The sequence below is a fragment of the Phaethon aethereus genome, assembly GCF_964289735.1.
Source record: "Phaethon aethereus genome assembly, chromosome: 4".
Taxonomy (NCBI): Eukaryota; Metazoa; Chordata; class Aves; order Phaethontiformes; family Phaethontidae; genus Phaethon; species Phaethon aethereus.
In genome coordinates this window covers 55,324,102-55,349,922 of record NC_138578.1, presented here as the reverse complement: position 1 = coordinate 55,349,922, position 25,821 = coordinate 55,324,102, and the positions used below count along the sequence as shown (strand labels likewise).

The window sequence follows — 25,821 nt, the reverse complement described above, 5'->3', positions numbered from 1 at the left end:
GGACATACAGAATTACTTAGTTCCACTGTAATTTAAATCCCTCGATGTGAATTTTAGGCCTGAGGTTATGTACTGAAAGTTTTTAACAACCCAAAGCTTAAATGATTTTGGAAGAATATTTTTTTTTGCAGCAGAGAGTAACATGTAAAAAAATTCCCTATGCAACCACAATTCCAATCATCATGAAACAGATTTTTTCCTTTACACTTAAAATGAGTAAGTATATGTCAGGATGTACTTAAAGGAATGCTTTGTGAATCAACACACCCCAAACTCATTTAAAAAGTTTTAAACAATTTTGCCCTAAATGCAATGAACACTTCCATATAAAATACTACTCTAGTTGGATTAGGTTTAGCAGTTGACATCCAAATCTTATTATCTGTAAATGTTAGTCCATATAAATTCCACTAAAATCTGACGGCAATTAACTCTTCAATCAGACTTAAAATCTACAAACACCCCCCCCCCAAAACAAAGATCCACATCTCAAAAATGGACGGACGGTTATAGTCAATACCGCACAGACCATTTAATAGGAGACAGAGTGTATTGTTGTTCAACCATACAAGCTGTGGTCCATGTAAAAGTCAATTCAGGGTGTCCATCACCTTCTTTTGCGTGCAGCATTGTGGTGTGCAACTGTCACAATTTGCCAAGTCACTCCCTTGACTGATAGAATAAAATATAGCCAGACTCTGAATTTTTTGATATATCAGAGGTCAGACCATAGAATTCTTCAATAGCTTGAGCATCTATTTTCTGCAAAATAAATCAAATTGTTTAATGTGCTATTAGGTAAAAGAAATACCAAAGACAAATTCAGTTATTTGTTTCAGGGTAGCAATTAGCAAATTCTGTTTGCAATTTAAGTAGTGAAAGGGTAATGTTCAGGGGCTAAGCCCTACTGATCTCACTCATGGAAGTCAATAGGAATGTCTATCTCTGAGAACCTAACTGAATTAGGCTTTTTCCAATAACACAGAGACTCCTTGGAATGCAGTAGTGAACACTGTTAAAACGCATAAATGTGACCATATCACTCCACCTTTCTGAAATTTCCAGAAATCCTCCAAGACATGCCCCATCCAATGTCCCAGTTCTTCCTTTCACCCATTGGATTTACTACAGGGAGATCAGACTCAAGACCCCAGTTTTGCCAAGGTGCCACAGTGACATAAATGGTTTGCTTAGGCATGAATTGCAGTATGTTTAGACAGAATCTGTAATAGCTGTGGGCCAGATCCTCTTTTAATTTACATCCAGACAACAGATGTACAAAATCCAGACTTTCTTGTAACTTCCCAGTTGTTTAACAATTAAAATTCTACAGCAACACTAACTTTACCCAGTCAAATTTTCCCAAGTGATATTGCCAAGGATTGCAAAATAGTTCCTGGATATTTTAGGTTTTGATGAATTAAATTGATTTTATTAGGTGTGAATAAATGTTCTATAAATAATGAAAACATTCCAAATTAAACACTTGAAGTCTGATATTAAAAACATTTGATGTTGCTCTGAAATAGAACAACCCCCTCTGACATTGACAGACTAAGAACTACAGGAATTGTTTGCAATCTCAGTTCCTAACAGAGTTAAGCTAAATGTCACATTACAACCAAACCATAGTTTGCAGACTAGTAATCTATACCCAGATCTGGATCAGAATTTTAACCCCAAATAGAGAAGAGAACATAAACACAAATGTTGTGCTCATGACCTTCAGCATACTGACCTCTACAATGTCATCATCAAACAAGAGCCAAAATCCATGACTTTTCACAATAGTAATATAGTGCCCCCGATTCGGTCCACTAGAAAGCGAAACGAAACCACAAATCCAAAAATATTAGAAGATACTATTGAGTCCACTTTGATAAGTCACTTTTTCATATGCAGATAGACTGAATTATAACTGTTATGAAGAACATGGTAAACCCATCCCTGGTGGTACAACACACATGTACTCCTCTCACCTTTTTACTGACTTGTTGCAAAGACTTCATCAACTGAAAGCTAAATGTGTTGTTTTCATTTGGCCATGACCATTTGCAAATTAACCTATAGAACACTGAACAATTTGCTCGTGGCAGACAGCAACTATTGCAAATATTTTAAAAACATTATGAACTAAATTTAAGGGGGAAAATCGTTTGATATCAAATGTGAATACTTAGTTACGTACAGGCTTTGAGAAGAGGCAGAACAAGTCGTATGCCTAGAGCTCCAAGGATTTTTCCATCTGTTTCATATTTGACAATACCCCATATGTGAGAAGCTTTATTAAAGGTATCCTTTTCATTGCCTTGACAGGAGACCAAGGTGATCTGCTGTAGGGCCTACACACTAGCAACATCTGGCCCTCACAGAGTCCTGGCTCCCAAGCTCTCTAAGTGGACTGATGAGGAAGCGGACAGTTCCATTAATTTAAGCCAATCTTGTGACTTTTGGAGGCCTGAGACATTGTTTTTTAAACAAGTACAGATTCACTATGAGGGAAGGTGGCTAAGAGGTTCAGGCCAAGTTATAGGCAAGTTGGTGCAACAGCAGGGTTTATGTCCTCCCTTCCACTTTCCCCACATTTTTGTCAGGCGTGTCTCTGCCCTTGGCAAAGGTCTGGCAACAGATTGAGATATACGTGAAAGTATCTTACCTTCCGCAGTGAACAACAACAGCTACCAAGTCGTACATCCGATCTAAGTTGACAGCATCGCCAGATGTGTTGAAGAGTCGTAACTCCAGGGGAAATACTACACGATAAGACAGCTTAGTATACCTGTGTAATTGCTCCATATACTTGAATCTCTTGAGGTGTAAGGCAAGAATCATTGGCAGCTTTTTTACTCTCATCCTGTGAAATCATTAGAGTGCATACAATAAAGACCTGCCCAGTTCAAAGCCATTCTTGTCTTTCCTTAATGAATAAACATTTGCATTATAAAAGCACTTTGTAAGTAACAGTAGTCAACTAGCAGTAGCTTCTAGACTAAGACACATGTAATAGCTCTGAAACTGTCTGTAGGTTCTCTGGCCCAGACAGAGAATGCAGCTGGGGTATAAGGCTTCAAGAGATCTACACACAATAAATATCAAGGAGGAGGTTTGTCAAAGCCCAGGAGGGACATGGTGAAATAGCCTGCTCTTCACTTACCGTTTCTGTGCCTCTTGTTTACTGCAGCAAGTTTCACAGTAGTATTTCTGTTCACTACATAATGTCTCTGTGTTACTGAAGTCTCTGTAAATAAATACAATTATCAGTTTTTAAAGGATCTTAACACTGTTGCCCCACTTGGGCTGACGAACTGCAACTCTAAAATAACACACAGGATGAAACCCTCTCTCCACCAAGTCCAGTTTTCTAATCCTGAAATTTAGGACAAAATACATCTCTTGAAAGATAAGTTGCAACAAAATTCTGATCATAAGTATAATCTTTTAATCTAAAAGAAAAATAAAGCACAATCACTGGAAAGGATTTGCAGTAAAACGTTGATCTTGAATATCTGATTTCACATTTGAATTTGAATTCAAAGACAAAATTAACTGAATTCAGCTGGTTCTTCTGAAAAACATGGTAACTTTTCAGGGAATCATAAGTGAAGAAGTGAAACTTTAGAAAAGATCAGAGACAGGTTATATGTGTGGGGAACATAATGCTGCAAGGTTCAGTAAAACGTGCTTGTGGAAGCTTCAGGTCTTCTATTAAGGGAAGAGTCTGATATTTATTTTCAAAAGTGCGAAGTCTCAATTTAAACAAACAAACAAACAAACTTACTTGTGGAATTTATTAGTTTCCTTCCCACCTCAAAGTGAAGCAACAGAAATAGTATTTTTCTAACATAAAGAAACATGTACAGATGGTAGAAATTTGATAGATATCGATTTGTTCCATGCCAAGCCTCCCATGAAAATGAATTAAACTCAAAGAGCTTCTGAATTCCTTTTAAAACATATTAATTATTCTGAAACCAATAATATCTAACATTTTAAATGATAAGTTGACTGCTATGGGAATTACATCTGTGAAAACCAGAGAAATATGCACTTAGAAAAATACCTGATAAGCTGAGGGACATTCTCTTACATGTCCCTTAGCATTTGTTCTTTTGTTCCCTTGTCTTTTATTTCCACCTGACAGGCTGTGACTCTATTCTACCAAATCAGGTGAGGCACAGTCACGGAATTTAGAGGCATTACTAATTCACTTATTTAGCACATATTAATTCCTTTTCTGTACCAGGAACAAAACTGGTGGCATATTTATAAGCGGTAACTCCTCGGGGGAAGGGACACATGCAGGTGAGAAGTAGATGCTTGTGCTTCCCTTTACAACTGCAACTTCAGTAGCTGTTTCATCAAGCAAGAAGTTTCAGTGTGACATTTCTAATACATGTTGAACAGTTAAAAACAACCGATCATTGACTGGAGTTCATGCAAAGTCTGCATGTACAAGAACTACAGGCTTGAGGAACTTTTCTCTATACCTGCAGAAGTAGTTTCAAACATTTCTAACTCTTTCCTATTCCACTAACAGGCCAATCTGCATTCTATTTATATGGTATTTTAACAGGAGAAAGGAATTTTTAAATACAACTGCTCAAGACATACTAATTTATCATTGACCTCATGGGCTCCCACAGTTCATCTCTACATGCTCTATGCCACAGAGTGAAAGATACTTTCTGTTGTTTATATGCATAAATAATGCAAATTCTCTGTTTTAAGAGATGAGAAAATTTTTAGTGGAATAAAAAAGCACAGGCAGACTAGTTAAAAGTCAGGATCAAATGGACTGGTAAACTTTGCAACTCCTAGTGGAAATAAAGATAATGGAGATGTACTATATTTGTGATCAGACTTCTTTTGCTTCAGGCCCGATTGTCTACCCTGTGGAGTTAGACTATGCCAGAGGTTTGTATTCTTTGGACCTCTTATGTACACAAGGACCTTTTCAATCTGAAAAGCTACAGAAATAACTAAAAAGAACATTCATCTGTAGTGGCAAAGAAATTCATTCTACTTAAATGTTATCTTGCACAGTTTTTCTTTAATTTACTTTTTCAATGCAGTAGCATTTAAAGCTGTAAAGACACAGCAAAGCAGTTATTAAAAAAAAGGAGACAGCGAAGTTACAAAAACCACAAAGGCACTTACACTTCATTTAGTACTGTATAATACCATAGAGCAATGAGACGAAATCCATATTCTAACGGAATATATGTTTTCTAAACAGAGGTAGACATGCTTCTAGTGTAAAAGACAATCAGAATAAATGATAGGTGATGACTCTCTTCCTGTTTACTCTAAATAGTAACCTGCACCTCCTATCTCAAAAAACCGAAAACTGCGATTTTGCTTCACTGTATTTCCAAAAGGAACAATGGGTGGACTTCAAAATGCATCTCATGCTGTTGGAGTAAAGGCAAATACTATACTGGGATGTACAAACGGATTTACAGGGCATCCATTCTTCTCAGGATTGTGTAGATCTCTGCTGGAATATTGCTCCTAATTTTAGGCAACTGTACTTCAAGAATGTTTTGAGTTCAAGAGAGAGGTTCAACTGGAGAGAAGGCCGAAGAGTAATGAACGTGAGCAGAGATCTAGAGAAGATGGCCTGTGAAGGAAAGGTTGAATGACCTTGGGCTGTTAACCCAAGGAAGAATGTAAGAAAGTGATTACATTCTTCCTGTATGTAAAAGGCTAAGCGGAAGGGGAGTGACCCCTGTTTTATGTCCAGGGTACACAGGGCAAGTAGAAAAGGGCTTGAACTAAAACAAGGAAGATTCACATTACACAGCGGGAAAAACTTGCTAGGATAAGAACAGAAAGGACTGGGATAGGCAATCGATCTAGTACTGCTAAAAGCTCTTTTGGAACAGGCTGGACAAGCATCCTGCCTGAGGTGGCGACAGGGGATGACCTCCTGGGGTCCCTTCCAACTCCACCATTCACCTGTTGCTTGCAGTAGTACAGATGCAGTTCAGTGCAAATGCAGTACAGTGGCTGTTCAACAGTAGAAGTTCTACTGGTACTTCTACTGAAGTACTCTGTGCCTTTGCATAAAAAGACCTTTCCAAACAAAACATTTCCAAGAAGCTTAACTATTGAAATTAAATAAAAATTGGAGAAAGCTGAAGGACAGATGGTAACAGCAGCCATTTCTAACAAGTTCACCAGACTAAGCTGTAAGAAAAAGTCAGTCTCTAGTAACTGTGTATCATAAAACCAAAGAACAACTCAGGCTAGAAAGGGTCTCAGACCTCCTGACCCTCCTTACATGTCAATGTAATTTCAAATTGTGATTTGAACACCATAGGGGAAGGTAAGTAATGCTGACACAAAAAGTTCAAAGCAGTAACTACAGCAAAGAACTTAAAACTGTGCTAACAAAAGTCTGCAGTACCAATACTGGTTCAATTATCTGTGACCATGAACAGACAAAGAGACAATAGCGAAAAAAAGAAAATAATTTACTCCTTTCTAAAGCTGTTCTTCATTTTGCTCACCTTTTAAAATGAGGCTAGTTACTGCAGTGCAGACTACTTGAGGGCTAGAAGACTGAATGGAAATTGAGGAGGAAGAAAACTCTCTGGTTCTAGCACTTCAAAGTGTAACAGAAGTTACTTAGTACAGCTGTGGCATCCAGAGAAATCACTGCTTTCTGACTCAGGGAACTGTTAGTACCTCAGGGAACTGTTAGTACCTCACGTGCTTTCTCTTTCTGTATCTCTCAGTTTGGGGTGAGATGCCAGGCAACCCTTCCTAGGCATTCCAGAATAACTGTTAAATGCATTTTCAAAGTTGGCAGCAATTTTGGAGCTTGAAAGACTAATTTGACCAACTGATAATCATTACCTTAGAGCAGCAACATATTGTCTTAAATCTAGGTATTGGTTTAATGTATCAGTGCCAAAACTCCAGATGTTTTAAATTTCTCAGAATAATCATCCATGCAAGTCTGAAAATTATTTTGATCTCTGAAGTATTTGTTTAATAGTTAAGAGTGTACTAGGAGCAGAACTGAACCTTAGAATAAAATACTACTCCCTGTAATTCTAGGATGAGACACAGAATGAGAAACTTATATAGTAGAAAAATATACTTTTGAAATCTTTTGCTCTCTAGGGACTCTAGTCACTCTGCAAAGCACGCACTTAACTTTTAATATGCACATAAGTCCTAATCAACAAAGCACTTCAGTAGAAGCTTAAAGATAAGCAGACTTAAATCCCTTTGAAGCCAATTATTATTCTGCAGCAATTCTTCCAGATGACAAGGTAATCAATTATTTTCCCCAAGAGATTTTTTTTTTTCTCTTTCAAACACATACACTGAAAGAGAAAATGAGTAAACCAAAATACATTAATGTATATTTTGTCATTAGAGAAAACATCCAGTTTACAGTCTTTTTCTTCTGCTTAGGAAAAGCTCAAAAACCAACATTATACTACTTCTCTTTTCCGTACCTACTAGACTTGGAAAATTTAGCAAAGTCAGACGGAACTATCTGCCAAAGAGTTGCATTAATTTACCTTAGACAGTGTGTAATTGATGTGTTCTGCTCCACATCAACAGAAAGGTCAAGAAAATCTTCATCTTTGCTACTAACCTGTTGCAAAAAATATACGTGTAAAACAGAGACTTAGTAAAATGCCATACATCTAAGTGTTGTTTATATCTATGTGCAAATGCTAAAGATAGAGCAATTTCTGCAGAAATAAATTACACAAAAATAATTCATTTCAATGCTTTAAATTTTTTTTCTAGTTCAGTGTGACTGTATTTCTTAGTAACTCTACCAATCCAGCTTCCATATCGTTTAACTTCCACCTGTTCCACTTATCCAAGCCCACCAACTATGGGCCAGTAACTGCAGTCCAGAGTTCATTAAAGGGGGACCATCATCTCCTATATTAGTTGTGACTGATGCAGTATGTATGTTCCCTTGTTATGCAACACAGCATAGTTTCTTCTTTTACTGAAATTTTATTTACCTTTTGTCTCATATATTACACTATAAAATCACAGTTTATGCCCTACATAATTATGTTCACTGTTAAGGATGCAATGAAGATATTTTCCAAATAAACATCTGTCAAGAAATGTCATATTTAACCATGCTACCTTTTCTCTCCAGTGAGCATTCAAAAGGCTGGCTTTATATTTATGGTTGACACAGCTGCATTTCCCCATTAAATACTGTTCCTGGTCAATAATTTTGGTTAAGAAATTAAAAGATTGAAGGTAAGAATGGCAAAGTGATAATATTTTACAAAACCATTTTGTTTTTTCCTGATTTTTTTTAGATGGAACAAGAGGAGAAGAATTCTAATAAAGAGTCTTTATTTTAAAAATACAACCCCAAACATTTTCAGAATGACAGATCTTGATTTTTGCTTCAAAAAATGATTTTTCACTTATTTAATCTTGAAGATGATATAAAAAAAAACCATCAAAACAGATAATTGTTGTAATACTTCAACTGAGTCAAAAAGACTGCAGAATTACTGCACGCGAATTTAGTCATATTCATAACAACTAATTCTGTTTATAAAATGCTGCAAGAATACTCCATATTTTGCCTCTTATGACTACATTTCCTTAGAATAACTAAATCAGATGATAGGATAGTGGAGTTCAAAAACTTCAGTGAGAGGCTGAAGCCATTGTTCTGACGCAAGTCCCTCGTGCTCAGATTTCTGCAGTTCTATGGATGTGGAAGTTATGTGCTACTTTCAGCTCATCTTTGCGTTATGATGTCAGGGATCCTATAAACATGCTGAATGCAGCCCGTATCAGTCCTGAATCCAGAGAAACGCCTTTAGCAGGATGAATTTTGATATTATCAAAGATGTAGAGAGCCATAACGCATACCCAATTAAAACGAACTGCAATTCTTCAAACAAAAATCCTCCCTGAGGCACGATTTGACCCACAGGGGACAGGAAACCACAAAACTGGCAGCAGTCAACTGCAGTATAAACCGCTAGAATTCAAAAGAGACCAACAAAGCTTCAGAGAACATTGCGTCTCTATGGCTGGAACTAGAGTTCTGTCAGACACATTGCATCTCAAGAAAGAGGTTAAACACTTGGAAAAGTCTTTGGCAAGTATAGTGTTTCATCTGAATACCACGAAGCAGCAAGGAATTTTGTTGTGTTCAGCACATCAGATATTTACTGAAAGGGGAACATGGGCTAGTTGGAGCTAGAATAATACAGACCAAAGCTAATGGTAGCTGGAAAACCAGATTCAAACTGCGCTCTCTCTAAGTGAGAATAAGAAATGCTGGAATCTGAACGGTTCTTCATGCACTACATATGAATATTTTAGCAAAGGAACATCTTTTAACTCATTTTACTCTTTCCTGAAGATTTTAAGATACAATAATACAAGAAAAACAAACTGGAAAAGTAATCCTGAGTAGTACACAGTATTTCTGCATTCACAGGAAGCTACAAACAAGCCTTCCTACAGCAGCAGTACCTAGTGCTATTTTTTCCATAAAGCTTGGTCACTTTGAATTACAAACAGGGTGTTGTGCAGTTTTGCTCTTATCCAAGGACACATTCTGACTTCAGTACAGTTTGTCTGAGTAAACACTGGATATTAATTTAGAATTAGGCCACTACTGTTTAAAGGAGCTTGTCAGTTAAAAAATAATTCTACCTTTTCACTTATTTTAACTTGCTATTATTACTTCGGTTTTTATAATTGAAATAGATTAAAGAATTAGTTTTCAGTATCTTTCTCATGCTTTCACTTATGCGAGCTTGTTCCAAAGCTGGTCTAACCCTTTTTTTCATGTTGACTATCACTATATCCCTTCTTCCACCCCCACTCTGATCCAAATCCCTGGAGAAGTCATATTTTCTTGGCATACAGAGCTATTCTTTATGATTAGAAATATCAGAGCATGTTCTTTACACGTCTGGTAGGACCTGGGTAGGGTTTATCTCACCTAACTTCAGCTGTCCAAAAGTAGATATTTAACCTCAGCTTGCTATCTGAAGATATCTTCTCCGGGCATCTTCTCCCATCTTAATGCAGATAATCTAAAGCTGCATTTTCTTTAGAGGAAGCCCTTGGTAGCAGTACTGTTCTGAGTTAAAAACACATTATTCTTAGGCCAGATCAGTTCGCTGGCCCAGTTCACAGCATTGCTGCACCAACAATTGCAACAGCTCAGTAACACCATGCAGCCAGGACAAGCTGTGTGGAACAGAATACCCGATATTGCTAAAAACTTTGCATTTCATGAAACAGCCTAGAGACAGACAAAAAGAGCTTCCTGCAGGAGCTCCTTTGCAATCTCCATCATCTACAGAAGGAGCCGAGAAAACTAGTTCATCCTTGACACCTACTTTTTACAAAGCAAAGGTTAGGCGAGGTTAATTCCAACCTTTTTGGAAACTCAGTGTCACTGTTCTCCCCAAACCAGATTTTTTTTCCTGTCTGTGTTACTCTTTCACATTGCAACCTCACAGAGGGAAACTTTTTAAATTATTATTTCTTTTCCCTTAAAGTAGAAGCATGTAATTGAAAACCACAGAAATCAAAAGGAGACTTGCAATCAGGTTTCCTAAAACTAATTTTTACTCATACTTCAGATATAAGAGATTTCAAACTGACAGGATCCTCTAGAAAATATTGGGGAGATAAAAGAAAACATATGGTTTGTTAATAACAAACCTTCTGTATGACAGTCACATTCTTAGGATTGAATTAACATAAATTCATCTTAACATTTCTGTTATTCATGGAATAATGATGTTAATATCTTCTCCCAAAGTTACAGTAAAAAGGAAAGGTACTGATTAACTAGCAAGGATTTTAACTGTAGAGATATGTATTAGGACAGCAAGACTTGGCATAGGTTAGCCAAGTAATGCCTAGAAAAATAAATTTTTAGAAAAGAATATACTCACTTCAAGAAGTAAAGTCTACAGGAATATCCACAATTCTCAGATGTCTGAAAAGATTCATATATTTATATATATAAAACGTATCTATCTATTAAGGGGCCACAACCAAAAAAAAAAAAGATCTATCCCAATGCTTACGGTTTCACAGTTCAAACATCTAGTTTCGTTAGTCAGTGTTCCCTGAAAAATCTCATGCACCCAGGTGAGTTCTTGTTTATTGTTCTCTTCAGCTTCATTCATGTTGCCATTTTTCAGTTTCCCATTTTGCTTTTCCTGTTTCTTCTCCTCCTGCAAAATGTCTGCGATAGTGTTGAGCAGGTAATTTAAAAACTCATGTGCATCCTGCTGCATGTAGTTGTCAAAGAGATCTGTGAAGAGAGTCAAGAATTCTAAAGTTGAGTATATTCTTTCCTTCAAGAAAGCAAACTAAATTCATTATTTCTTTCCAAATACATGTAGTGGCCCTTGCTCAGCAAAGCATTTAGAATCATGCCAAAGAAGAGCAGTTTTGCAGCCACGCTGGCTCCACTGAAGCTACTTTGGGGGAAGGCTTCATCTCACCTAACTTTAGCTGTTTGAAAGGTTACACTCTTTGGAGTTGGTTGTGTAGGCTCCCACTACAGTCAATGAAGAAAGCAAGAGGGTGACTCGTGCTAAATTAATTCCTTAGACTAGATGCCTAACTTTAGGCAGCACTGACTCCCACCCGTATGTTCAAGTCCCTCCCTTAGGAACATCACAGAGTTTGGACAGTAAGACACATGGCTGGGGAAACTGAAGATGTTGGATGCTGACACATACTGGTGTACTGTGTCTGGCTGGGATGGAGTTACCTTTCCTCATAGCAGCACATACAGTGCTGTGTTTTGTACGTGTGGCTAGAACGGTGTTGGTAATGCACCTATGTTTTGGCTGTTGCTGAGCAGTGCTCACACAGCATCAAGGCTGTCTCTCCACACCCACATCCCCTCAAAGGCTGGTAAGCTGGTGGTGGGCAAGAAGTCGGGAGAGGATACAGCTGGGACAGCTGACTCAAACTGACCAAAGGGATATTCCATGCCATGTGACTTTGTGTTCAGCAATAAAAGCTAAGAGAAAGGAGGGTAGGGAGAATTCATTAAAACGTTTGTCTTCCAAAGCAACTCCTATGCATACCAAGGCCCTACTTCCCAGGAAGCAGCTGGAAATCACCTGCTGATGCGAGGTAGAGAATAAATCTCCTTTGGTTTTGCTTTGCTTCTGCATGTGGCCTTTGCCTCTTTTTATTAAACTGCCTTTATCTCAATGCACAAGTTTTTTTTCATCTTATTTTCTCCCCCTGTCTTGCTGGAGGGGCGGGGATTGAGAGAGCGGCTTGGTGGGCATCTGGCAGACAGCTAAGGTTAACCCACCACAAATAGTAATAACACTACCATCTAACAAAGCCCATTTTTCACACACAAGTCTGATGACCAGAGACTTGTCCTCTTCAATAAGAAATGCTTGCAGGACGAGGGGAGACTATCTCAGTGGTGATTTAGTACAGCCTTCTTCAGTGAAGGCTTAATTTGCCCATTGAAGAAAAAGAATCTGTGTTCCCAACAAATGTGTATTTTTATCCCCCTGCTCCTGAAAAAGCTCACATGGATTTCCTCAGTAAATATTGCACAGATCCTTCAGATTTGCAGTGTCTAGCCTGGACACAGCAAATCTGGCCCTAATTTAAAAGCTGAAAACATAAGATCCAGTCCCTAAGTGATCCCCAACAGTGTGGGGGCATTTATCACTAGGTGACTCAGAGCTAACTTTGTCACATTTTCAAATGCCTGCTCTGGAATGAACAGTCCACCCATTTATATGCTGTCACCAGGAAGCAATTTCTTCCAGGTGTTCAACTCGTACTTTGTGTCTTCATTCAAAGCTCCCCTGTTTCTAAGCATACCACCCACATTGATATGAATCCAGACCAAAATGGAGCTGTGTGGCAGGCTTCCTTATTTTAAGGTGTTCCTCACACCCCTTAGATAAAATGACTACTACAAGACTAGGCATATGCTGTTGCCACCCTAACGCTCAAAAAGGGCCTGATGCTTCACAAAGTAAGACTGTGCCCACCACTTCTAACAACTAGAGCAGCAGGTGGTGTGTAGCCCACCGAACACCCCTACATACATATGGTTACCTACCCTCCAGGGCAGACTGGACCAGTGGTGCCTGCAGCACTCTAGGTCACACAGTTTCTATACTGCCAACTGCCCTCAATGTTTCTCTCTGCCATACTCCACGAAAAATAATTAAAAAATTATGGCAGAGTGTTGCCCTATTCCCAGCTCTAGCTCACTGTTCAGTGAGGTCTGTCCCACCATGCTGTGAAAACATCATTAATTCAGGCACCTCTGGGAACTTATGAAACCTGGCATGGTTATTTCAAGCATAATATCATGTACACAGCTACTAAAATATTAATATTTAAACCCTAAAAAGTACTGAAAGCAATTTACAAATCTAACCTGAATATCTGATTAATACAACCACATTGCCCCATTAAGCCACACTTATTTATACTTCCCTGATCAATGCATGAAAGTCTAAGGGGACTCCAGTTTTACACTTACCGTTCTCTTTTCGTAACCTTGATATGAACTTCTTTGGTGGAATAACTCCAACTTTCTTCTTCTGAGTAGCAATACTGTGGAAAAGATCTGCCAGGCAAGTCAAGAGATTTTCCTTCTTTTTCTGTTGGGCCTTGTATGATAATACATTTTCCCGAAACGGCCGGCAAAAATACAATGCCTGCAGCACGGAGTTACAGTAGCAGGTGTTCCCAAACTGCCATGTAAAAGTAAAAATAATCTTAATCCCTGGGCATCACAACAAAACTAGTTGCTTCATTCAGCTTCTGGCTTCTGTGTCCCTGTCACATACCAGCCATTTTGCCATGCATTTGCTGTAGAAACACGTTTCTACACCCACACTTGACACTTCACCGAAAAAAAATATGGTGTTCTAAACTAACTAGCATACAAAGTAAGTTTCCGCTTGCAAAAGATGTATTTATTGTAGTGGATCACGTTAAGCTTGTTTCCATATATTAATATACTCTTGCTAGGCTCTATCTTGCTGCTCAGTAGCAGAATGAGTAACGTTTTCAATTGAAAGAATTACTGTATCTGTTTTATTTATATGAGGATAAACAAGTGATTAAACAGCCTTCTTACTCATTCTCTCCTTAGTCAGATAAAAAAGCTCCTCCTAAGAGAGTCCCTGATGCAGATTGCTGTACCTAAGCGTGTACATACTTCCATCACTTTCCACCAAAAAAACCAGACTGTCCCTCACATTTCATAGCTAAAACAGACTTTTAACTTTATTGAAGTTTGAGTTCTAATCACTGGAAACATTCACAGAAACAGTAAACTGGAGAATTTCTTAGAAAAATAAACTGTTTTCTCTGGGGGTGTATGAATCTTTCTTTAAACATCTGATACAGTTTTGCAACCCACCTTGCCTAAAATTGGAACGTGAGGAGCACTTTTTCAAAGGAAGACAATTTTGCCTTAGAATAGGACTGAGGGAATTTAAAAAACAAAAACAAAAACAAAAAAGAAACCAAGGCTCAAGTAACATCAAAGCCATAGTTCTGTATATGGTTTGCCTACTGAAAATGGTACTTACATTGACCAATCCAAAGTAGTGTTCATTGATTGGAAACTGCTCTGGGCCAATGTCTTTTTCCAGAGCAGAGGCATTGGTGCCCTAAAAAGAAGAGGGAAGAATTTATTTAGAATATTAAGATTCCAAAATAAAGGTATGGTCAACATCAAGACAGAAGCTCATTTTCTCCTTTCAGCTACAATTAGCCAAGCTATCTTGCTCTTACTAATGGGCAACCATAACACTCACATAAGCCAATAAAAATATTTGTAGTTCTAGGTAGTGGAGCTGGCCCGACCTGGACACTCTAGTAATGACTGATTAGGAGTGAACAGGTCACAACAACAGTGGTTCTCCCCATATCCTTATCTCCTTTATTTTTACTTTGTCCGTGAACAGCTGGATCCCATTACCCTCTTGCCTTGTAAAGATACTTGTTGATCTTAAGTAAAACTCTTAAATGTATCTTGGATAAACCAGTTTCTAGATGTAAGGCAGGTTTTCAAAGCATTACTGAAACTCCTCTGAATCCTGTCTAATTTGTCAGCAGCCTTTAACAATACTTGGGCTCCAGACTGGCACACAGTTCTACTATCAGCATCACAAATGTTAGAGGTAAGTGTAATGTGTCTGCCATTTTGTCCCAAAGAGGGCAAACTGTTACATCTCTTAGTCACTGCCTTGGTGCGGGAAGTCATGTTCAGCTGTATCTTCACAGCTACTGGTCTGTGAGTACAATCACTAATGTTGCACGTGTTACAGGTAGTTTTGCTGTATTAAAATGCCCATTTTAGATTATCAAGCAAGCAAGGTAGATTGTTGCCAAAGACAGTGTCGTAACTCCTATCCACTCTATAAGCATATAGATCCCTGTAGAACCTCACTAAAAATGCTGTATTTGGACAAGGATTCCTTACATACAATCATTCAAGTTTGTCAATATTTAATCTTCATGATAATTGCTTTACTGACGTCATACATTTATTTCCTTACTGAGCATGCTCTGCAGTATGAAGTATTAATATATTATGCCTTAGAACTTCTACCACACAAGAACAGCACAGTTGGTTGACTTCATAGAATCATATAAAATGCCCCTGTAAATATGCCAACATGTAAAACATCTGAAAATTTTGGAAATTTCCTGTGTTCCCAAGGTTTGTTCAATATAACATTTGCTCAGAGGGCTCATCAGCTAAAATTTTCAGTTACTGGTAACCAGATTCAACAGCTCTGGTGTCCCTTCCCCATCTTCTCCCCAAAGCCTGATTTGTATTTCCTTACTGCACCTACCATCACTACTGCTGGCTATATTAGATTATTATTTCATGTCCACTCATCAAAAGAAGATGATTTTAGTCAAAACAATCAGTGGCGTGGAACTCAGCACAGGTGCTCTTTGAGAGTTTGCAAGCCTTGAAAGTAAAACAGCTCCTTCAGATTGGCAGCTTCCAGAAAAGCTCCAAAGATTTTGTATTTCACATCCCATGATCAGATCTCTTTCCAGTCTCTCCCTTTCTCTCTCACACACACAGCTCATTTCTCAGGCTGAGTGTATGTGATTTCCTAGACCTTTGAGACCTAAAGTACTTCATCTGCAATAGGCTCCATGCAAAGCTTGAGGGATACGTTGTATGTCCTTCCTGGGCTCTGCTAAGCCTGAGTGAGAATCACAGACAAAAGAATGATCTATACAAAGCAATTACTGGCTACCTTTCAATGGAGATGACAGTGTGATAATTATGTAAGTTCCATATGAAGATTCATTTCTTTGCTTGCAGAGACAGCCTTGCCAAAGATGTACAGACTCAGCAAAGCATCCAACTTCCCAAGAGGGAGGAAACTGGTAGGCATTTGCCTAGCTAATATTAACAGTGAAGCAAACAGCCACTGTTACCCTTAAAACTTTGTCTGATAAATGAAAAACATGAGTACAGAAGATTAATGCAGCTTCTGAAGAAAACCATCTTCATATTAATATTCATTGTACAACATCCAGATCAAAGCAAAGGTTCTTTTCTTCGATTACACGTTTAGCTTTCAAATCAAGTTCCTTAATGCAAGAATGAAATGAGTGCTTTTCCAGTTTTACAGGAAGTATTTTCCACACTGAATAAAATTCTCCCTGTAGAATTCATGGAAAATAATACCTCTAAAAAGTAACCTCCTACTCTTTCATGAACTATAGGTTAGTGTATGCTGTTAGACAAGTAGAAGGCAAGTGCTCTGCTAACTAGTTGCTCCTACATTACTCATTTGCCTTCCCTCCAGGGCCAGGGTTTCTTACTTCAGAGCATGCCAGATGGTTTGAGAAATCCTTTCTAGTATTTAAGTTGTCTTGTAAATGTTGTAAAAAAGAGCAAGAATCAGGATTTACCAAATAAATTGTCACTGAAAACCAGACAAATCCGTAATGTGCACTAACTTATCTTCATATAAAAGCAATATATTGCAAGGAAATTTCAAAAATACATGCTGTTGAAACAACATACACTTAGTAACAGCTCATCATAGGGCTATAGGTTGCTCTCCAAAACCAGGTTTTAGCTGTTGCAAATAAACAACGAAGCCCTGTGTACCGGTTTCACAATAAAACAGAGAGGCTAAATTCAGTCTTTGGGCAAGATGACATAACTCCCATGGACTTCATTAGGAGTTGTGACTTCTTATAGCAAGGGCAATTTCAGGCTGGTTTATTTCAAGATGTCCCAAAAAATGCTGTTAAATTAACAGAAAAAGAAGAGTAGGAAAACAGGTAAGAAGCACCTGTAAGAAGACCTAATACTTCAAAGCAGTATGTATTTTTACATGGGGAAAAAAAAAAAAGTAGACAATTTAGTAAACTCAAACCTTGCCACGCTGCATTAATTTTTATAAATTACATGTTTTGCATAGGAAGGCTCCTCAAGAAACAGTTGACATGATGGCAGAAGAAATGATTGGAAATTTTTCCAACCAAAGTGTACCAGAAGCTGTATACCCAAGCCAGGTTTAAACTGGAAAAAATATGTTATTAGAGATGTGTTAAAGATTATTTAGAACTCAGTTTAAACCAACCATAACAAATATAGAAAGCATGTTAGCCTACTGAGGTTAATCTACAGAAAAATAAAACTGACAATTTAACATGGTTTTAAGCATGGTTGTGCTTGTTCCCACTCGCACTAAGTCATTTTGTTCACTTCTACAGTGAAAACCTGCTCAAACAGTTTTAATGCAATCCATTCTCTATGGTTGTATAAATGGTTCTGTGCTTCAGCTAGGAGAAATATCCTACCACAGCTGAATCTACTGTAGTTTCATAAAAACCAGCAAGAGCAGTAGTGTTGCTGCAGAGCCCACACAGGTCAATGAAATGGGATCTGGGACTATTAAATAAATTCGTATCAGGGTATAGAGACAACAAAGACAACTGGCTCCTTCTTAAAAGAATAATACACTAATGAAGGAAATGCAACAAAGCGACTTGTGGCGGCCAGACCTTATGAGAATGAGAACTAGGTCAACGTGAAAACTCCTACTATGTATTCTGTGGTGTTGGTGAACCTTGATTTCTCTGAAGTTTTACTACTTAATTCAACAATCAGTATTCATCCCTTATAAAGTGGCAAAGACATACAGTTGGAGACATAGCCAAGCATGGGTCAGTTCAGGCTAAGTCAAGATTTTTACCACAGCATCACTCCAAAAACATTCTGGCCATATGACCTATATTTTTTCCTATTATTATTTTGCTCTAGGCCTTCCAATGGATAAGTCTGCCAGTTTTCATTTCAGCTGAAATTTCTGATAATGTTGCTAAGAGTATAATTTGTGCTTTGCATCACATGAAACAGATTAAGTAAAAAAAAATAAATCTGTTCCTTTGCACTTTAGCATGCAAACAAAAAAACAGTGCGGGGGTGGTGGGGAGGAGCCCACCGTCAGATTAGATCAATAAATCACATGTAGCAAAACAACCTAAACACAATTATTCCATGGAGAATGAGAAATGGAATAGAGCCAATATGAAAGATACTTCAAACAGAAGACAGCAAATCAGGCTCAACTTTCCAGTGTGGCAGAGCTATAAAAAATGGTACTAACTTTCTAGAAATATGCATATGCTTAATTTCAAGTAAACGAGTACAGTAAAAAAATTAGGACCTTTCATAAGTCACCTGTGGAAAACCTATTAAATAGGTATCGCCAAATAAACAGAAACACAGTATGAATAACCATCAAACAACAAAATACAAAATAACAAGAAATACCTTGTTCACAAGAAAATCTAAATATATAAGAAAAAACCGCATAAAAATTGAATCATGAAAACAGAAATTTAACAACTATATAAAGAACAAGAGATCAATGAAGGAAGATGGCTGGCCCATGATGATGGGCTTCAGATCATATACTGCTGTGAACTAGATTTTTTTTTCCTTTAGTATTCAGGCAAAGTGAGAGCAATGTGCCAGAAATAGAGTTGTTTCCTGAAGGGAGAAACTGAAGACTTAAGACAAACTAAGGCTGACATTTGGGCTGGTAGAAGAGAAATTAGAATAAAAATAGAAATGGCTTCAGGGCCAGGCAGCCTGAGTTTCAGGATTTTGGAAGGCACAGCATATGGGAGGGAAGGGAAAAAGAAGATAAAGAAAGATGTGGAAGGCCTCCTGGCCAAAAAATGGCAGTGATGGATAACTCAAAGGGGAGGAAGAAATTGTAAATAAAATCTAAACTTAGCTCCCAGAAGCAACACAAAGAAAACAATAGTAAGAGAAGAGCAAGCAATATCACACCATGCAGTAAGTATATAAGAAACTGCTTTCAATAGACACATCACCTGTCTTGATGTTGGACTTCAACTATCCTCGGGGACAACCTCAAATTTCAGAGAGGTGTAGTGAGTAATCAGATTAGCTGAACCGGGCCCCTTCCGAATTCATAGATATGAAATGTCAAACCTGAAATATTTATGTATTTTTTTAAAGTGTAAGTCCCACAAGGTGGCTGAATTTAACCAGATTAGCTTTTTTTTCTTTCTACGAATAAATGTTTTATTGTTCCTCCAGCAGAGCTATTTTGGGACTTTGTTGCCACAAGATAAAAAGGCAAGAGAGGGTGCTACGAAAAACATAAGGGATCATAGTAAACAGTAAAAGGGTATTGACTGACCTAAAAACCACTGTGTACTTGTATTTTTGAAAAAAAGGTGATTTAAGACAATGTATCTAAATAAATTATTTGTGTGCCTTTTTTCCAAAGAGCTTTCTGATCATTACAGCAAATTATAAGAGCTTGAAAGGAGATGTCTAACTTGGTTTTTGCTAGATGCACTAAACTTTTTCTAATCACGGATTGAAGTACTACATATACCATAAATAAGTTCAGCTCTTTACTGTGTGGTTACCAATAAATGGCTAAAAATTGAGAGGCCTGAAATCGTGAATTACTTAAAATCTCGGACAAAGTGTTTAAGGCACTTAGTCTTATGTAGCTTAAAAAACTTGGTTTTCTAAAAGCACAAAGCAACCAAGTACTGGAAGTGAGGTTCTAGTGAAGTGTTACACGTTCAGCATTTAAATCCATAAGCAATTTTCTTTAAATATTGACCTTTAAAGTTTCCATGATTAGACAACCCTTACAAAACTGCAACTCAGTATTCTCTCATGAGTCTGTCTCCATTCCCAGTTTAATTGTTCTTGGATTAGTGGCACTCAGGCTTTTGCTGGAATAAGTAGCAAAAACATTTTTTTTTTTGGCCAATTTCCTTCTTCAGAACACATAACCTCAATATGGCCTCACAAGTGAAAAAGAGGCTGAGATTTGCTTACAGACTATAATTTCTTCAATAACATTTTTGTCTGGGCCACCCAGACTGCATATGTAGTGCCTCAGAGCATTCTAAAGGCAAGGCACCTTCTAGACTTCATCTCAGCTGCACTAGCTGGAGTACTCTTTGATAACCTGGAGACAGAAGAAAGAATATCATCTTTAAATGTCAGAGTTATGAGCGCTGCAGTTATGTTGCAGGACAGGTTTAGAATTCAAAATTATTTTTGACAGTCAATTTTTTACTTTTTTTAATTTACAGAAATGCTCTAAAAACTGTTGAAATTCAGCTGAGACAAGTGCAAGGTTCTGGACATGAAGAAAAGAATCAACTGTACATGTGCAGAATGGGAAACAGAGGAGAAGAAGAGGGAGAAAAAAGTCTGGAGACGATAGTGTAATGTAAGACAAATTAAGCGTCAGCTATGCAGTGCTATTTAAAAAAAAAAATGTAGACAACACAATGAAATTCTTACAGACAGGAATCTACAAAATTCTTAAAGTAACTTTCCTGTTTAACCTGCAACTGGTAAGACTTCAGACAGGACCCTATGTCCAGGTTTGGGTGCTAGGTTTCAAGAAAGATGAAGATAACTGGAGAGAATCCAAAAGAAGGCGGTCAAGATGAAAAACTCAACTCTGGAGAAAAATGACCCGTAAAAAAGGGTTGAACAGGGTTGTGTTGCATGAGACAGAGAAGTCTGAGGCAGGGCATGACAATATTTTCAAGTATATAGCTTGTTATAGAAAGGAACTAGACTGTTCTCAGTCTCAAGGGTGGACAGGATGGTAAGTACCAAGCTCAAATTCCAGTAACGTAGATTCAGGTAAGACATTAGGAAACATTCTAGTCATAAGGACAGTGAAGCATTGGGATAGACTGCCTACAGAGATGATGTAATCACTGTCACTGGAAATCTTCAAGTTAGACGGACATACATCAGAAATAACACAGGTTTATGAAACACAATTCCAGTGGACAGTTTGATTGTCCTAGGACAGTTTAGATGCAACTATTATTAGGTCACTAATTGTGAAATCAAATTAAATAACCACAACATACAATATCCAGTAATGGCTGGCTTGAAACCATCAGCACAGCAGCCTTCTCTGCAAATGATGAGCATGTCCAAGAACATGTTTATAATGAAAACACTTGGGGAAAAAAACCACAAAAACCTTTGTCAAGAAAAGACTACCATTGTAAACATAATCTGTGTTGCATTCAGAGAAGGACAAGTATTTCAGGACCAATTCTTCCCTCTGCCCCTCTCCTCCTGCCTGCCCCACCCCACCCCCAAGAAAATCAACCAGGCATCATCCATTCTTTTGCAAAAGTTAAGGAAAAAAACCTCTGTGAGCACTCTCAAGTGGAACGGGAATGGGAAAAGATAAAAAACAACAGAACTTTCTTTTCATTACTATGTTCAACCAGGTTAAAAAATGTAGAAACATACTATTATGCAGCATTAAATACCAAAATATATTATATTACCTAAGAATTATGCAGCTATTCCTTAGTCCACAAATTGCAAGTAGTTCAGTTCCTCAAGCACTATGTTATAGCGTAGGAACAAGGTCTGGGAATGAACATCTTTGTCTGGTAGATTTCTACAGATGCCCTGAATCAAACTAGCACTGCAAATATCCAGGTTTTATACAGGTAAAAGGTTTTCTTATACACCTCTAACCTTCCAAAGTCCCATTCTCATGGAGGATTGTCATAGCTCCTCCTTCAGACTATTGAGTTCAAGTCCATCACTGCATCTAGGCACACACATTTTTGGAGGAGCCATAATGCACTTTGCCAATACTTCCAGGAACTGATGTTTCTCTTACATCCCCAAATTCCTGTAGCTTTCTGAAAATCTCAGCTTTTTTTCCTAAAAGAACTTCCAGTCCTGTGGGTTATCCAGAAAAGATTAAATGTGACCAGCATAAGACAACATCTCTAAAAGTGAAGTACACAGACCGCAAGGAATATGTAGCTTTAAAGTATCACTGTTGCTGATATGTATTGTATGCATTTGATATGGTATGATTGAACATACAATTGATATTGTATGATTGAACTGACTCCATCCTCTGTCACAGTACTGGTACCATGAGCTAGAACTGCCTTGAACTATGAGCCCTTGTACGCCTTTTTCTGCCTAAGGCTCTACTTCTTTGCTTTGGTCTCTCCACTTCTCGGATGCTGCTGTGGCAGGATATACCAGCAGTGACAGCTGAGCAGCACACCATTAGAACAACCTCATCAAGTTTTGCTCTGAGTCTGTTCAGGCTATGGGAGAAGTGTACTGTGTACACATGCATCTGGCTGAAGCACACGAAAGAAATCACGGAGCCCCTAGTACTTTATGCCAATGCTAAAGTCTTACAACCACCTAAGAGTCTCCAGCTCCCCTTCATGTGGTGCTCTCTTATGCAGTCTGCAGGGCATCACACCCACCATTCATCAGCCATAAAAACCGGAGCCTGCCTCAGAAGGAAGGTAAGGGTGCCCAGGTTTTCTCCTCAGTCCTGTGCTGTTGCCTAAACCTTTCTTTGCAGTATCCCTGGCCCGCTGGTCCACAGGACTTGTAATTATTAAGAACAATGAAAAGTTCAGAAAACTACTTACTGTTGGTGAAGAAAGGTGAGCACCCAGATTATTTTACCCCAAGTCTGGATTTTGTATTAAGTTTTTTTAACTCCAGATCCAACCCTCCCTCTCTGCATTTCAGAGCAGGCGTTTCAAAGGGAGGACTGAGGCTTAAATCAGAACTATACGTGGGATGCCCTGGGCATCGGGTTGGAAACAAAAGAGCAAGCCCACTGAAGTGGAAGCGTGGACACGTGGAAGGGGAGCAGGCTCGCAACCCGCACTCCCTCCCCCAGACCACTGCCGCTGACCCCGCAGGAGCCAGGCCTCTGGGGCTGCACCTGTTGCCTTACCCTAGAGGTAGGCTCCATTCTCCAGGGCAGATGAATGGTGTGTGTGGCATCACCAGCACAAGGCATGCTGGGGCACCACATGGAGGGAAGCTGGCAACTGCGTGTAGCTGCTCTTGAAGAACCTGGAAATAAGGGGGAAAAATACAGACTAAAACAACAAAATGTGCAGAAATAGGCTTCTCTTCTCTTTGCATTGGGGTGCTTAGCACACACCCATTTCTTTGGCACACTTATTACTGCCTCACTGTATTAATAAACCTTTGACAGACAAAGTTTGAGTTCTCTCTTCCCCCACCAAGAAGTTTCAAAAATCTAAACCCAATCAGATGCTCCAAGTTTGTTAGGATTAAAATTAGACCCAAGCACAATGCAGAAAGTGTCCTTTCAACTGTTCCTGGGCAGGAAAGTGGCAAAGTCTCAACACAACAAACCAAAATACTAATGTTTCCTTATTCCTTCCTAATTGCCTAGTCTGATTTAGAGAAAGCTAAGTGATTCAAGAGTATTTAACAAACAGCAGTCCTGTTTGTTAACAGCACTCCTGTTAACCTTCTCTCCAAGTGGCACGCTTTAGCATCAAGCTAAAGCCTGATGTTAGCTCTAAAGCCAAGACTTCCTAGAACAGGTGCCTAGCATCAGGATCCAAAAGCATATTATCAGGCATCTAAACATCCTCGTTTTCTGTGTAACCTGGGGAGCTCTGGCCCCATGAGACCACAGGGTACCTGCCTGAGAGGGTTAAATGGAGTCACTGACTTACTGTGGATTCAAGAGCCCAACTTTGGGGTCCTTTCTCAGATTTACTAGGGCAGGAGGAGGAAGGACGGACGGCGGCTCCACCGACAACGCGTGTCGGCCGGGGCCAGCCCCGCACCGAAGCGCCCCGCACCGGCTCGGCATCTCCCTCCGCGCCTCCCCGGCCCGCTGCCGGGCTGCTCCGGGAAAACTCCTCGGGACATCGCCGCTCTCCGGCGGCCAGCTCCACCCCAGCCGCGTCCCGGCGCAGCCCGCCCGGCTGCTCGGCTGCCGGGGACAGGAATGCGGCCGCTGCCTTCGCCGGGGCCCCTCAGCCGGGCCTGCCCCCGGAGGGGCTGCTCTGCCGCCCCCGCCCCCCGCCGGCGCGCCTGCCCGCGAGCACTCACCATATTACAGATGGAGGCGATGTTTCTGACAGTCATTAGTCTAAAGGTTGCCGCGATCCCACACCGCCATCTTTATAAGGTGAAAACAGCCCCGCTCATGGTGGGAAGAGCGCAGGAAGGGCCGAGGGGGCGGCGGCGGCGGCGGCTCCTGCTCCGGGGCTGGGATAAAAGCGAGAGGAGGGGACTACCGGGCGCCCTTTGCGCCCGCAGAGCAGCGAGAAGGACGGATCTTCCTGCCCTCCCTCCCCTGGGTTGCGTCCGGGCGCTTCAGCAGCGCGGGGAGAGCAGCCGCATCTCCGCTCCTCCCGCCCCGTCCGCAGGGCCGCGGGCTCCTGCTGGAGCGCTCAGCCGCGCCTCTGCGCCAGCCGGCACCACGCTAATCTCCCCCTTCCTCCTCCTCCTCTTCCTTCTCCTGGCCTGGCGGCTGCCGCTCGCCGCTCCATTGCCGCGCCCGCCGATCCGCTCCGACAGCGCCGGGGAAGGGAAGGTCAGCGGCGGTGGCCGGCGGGGGGCAGCCCCGGAGGGCCCGGCCGCAGCCAATGCGCTGCGGGGAGGAGGGGGCGCGGGGGGCGCCCGCCGCCGGTGGCAAGCAGCGGCGGGGACGGGCACAGCGGAGGGAGCAGAGGTGTCTTGATCGCCGGCCCCGCAGGGCTGCCGAGCTCCGATGTCGGTGCGTGCGGGGTCAGCCCGGCAGGCAGCGGGTCGGCGGGCGGGACGGCAGGGCCCGGGCAGGACGGCAGGGCCCGGGCAGGACGGCAGGGCCGCACTTCGCGACTTGCTCTCTCCACCGAATTGGAGGGTACGCAGGAGCCCGGAAGAGCAGGCTGGAACCCAATTTACTGCCCGCAGTAGGCGCTTTGCATTGCCGTTCGTGCAGACAACATTTATCTTCACAAATACACTTTCGGGACCGTGTCCGCACCACGCACCTTGGTGCCAAAGGGCTCGCTTATCGGTTTACAGCACATGGCATTTGTACACCGACGTTAATGCAATAATCTCAGCTCCTCCTCAAACACAAGTTAGTCGAGGCCCGCACCTTTCTCCAAGGTAGAGCAGTGTGAGCATATTAAATTTAGGCACGTGCTTAAATAGCTAACTTGAGGCCACACAGCAAATCTCCAAGAGAAGCGAGAACAGAGTTCAGCTAGGGCAATGCCTCATCTTAGAACTCCCTTTTTCCTTAGCAGATGTTGCTGCTTTCAGCAGAAGCTTAAAGCCCGTTGGTTGTTGCTCTGCTGGGCTGGAGGAAATAATTCAAATAGAGAGGGAGAATCACTAACATTTCTACAGGCACTTCTGCTCCTCACAGCACCTGGAAGTATGGCACACTTGGGCTTGGCTACGCTTTTTACTTCATGATGCTA

The 25,821-nt window shown here is 40.2% G+C and overlaps 1 protein-coding gene across 3 annotated transcripts; it reads right to left on the bottom strand.

Annotated features, from left to right (window-relative positions):
* Positions 1 to 660: 660 nt before the first annotated feature.
* On the bottom strand, positions 661 to 24,490 carry USP46 (ubiquitin specific peptidase 46; the record flags this gene model as incomplete). Of its 3 annotated transcripts, none has more annotated exons than XM_081998773.1 (9): positions 661 to 762; positions 1,739 to 1,817; positions 2,657 to 2,854; positions 3,155 to 3,238; positions 7,539 to 7,615; positions 11,070 to 11,299; positions 13,526 to 13,739; positions 14,586 to 14,666; positions 24,455 to 24,490. In XM_081998773.1, the coding sequence occupies 9 exons, from the start codon at positions 24,488 to 24,490 to the stop codon at positions 661 to 663; spliced, it is 1,101 nt and encodes a 366-aa protein (XP_081854899.1). The 3 variants fall into 3 exon arrangements, with proteins under 3 accessions (XP_081854899.1, XP_081854900.1, XP_081854898.1); XM_081998774.1 differs by having other exon boundaries at positions 13,526 to 13,703; XM_081998772.1 differs by lacking the exon at positions 24,455 to 24,490 and adding an exon at positions 23,313 to 23,393.
* Between the last annotated feature and the right edge of the window lie 1,331 nt (positions 24,491 to 25,821).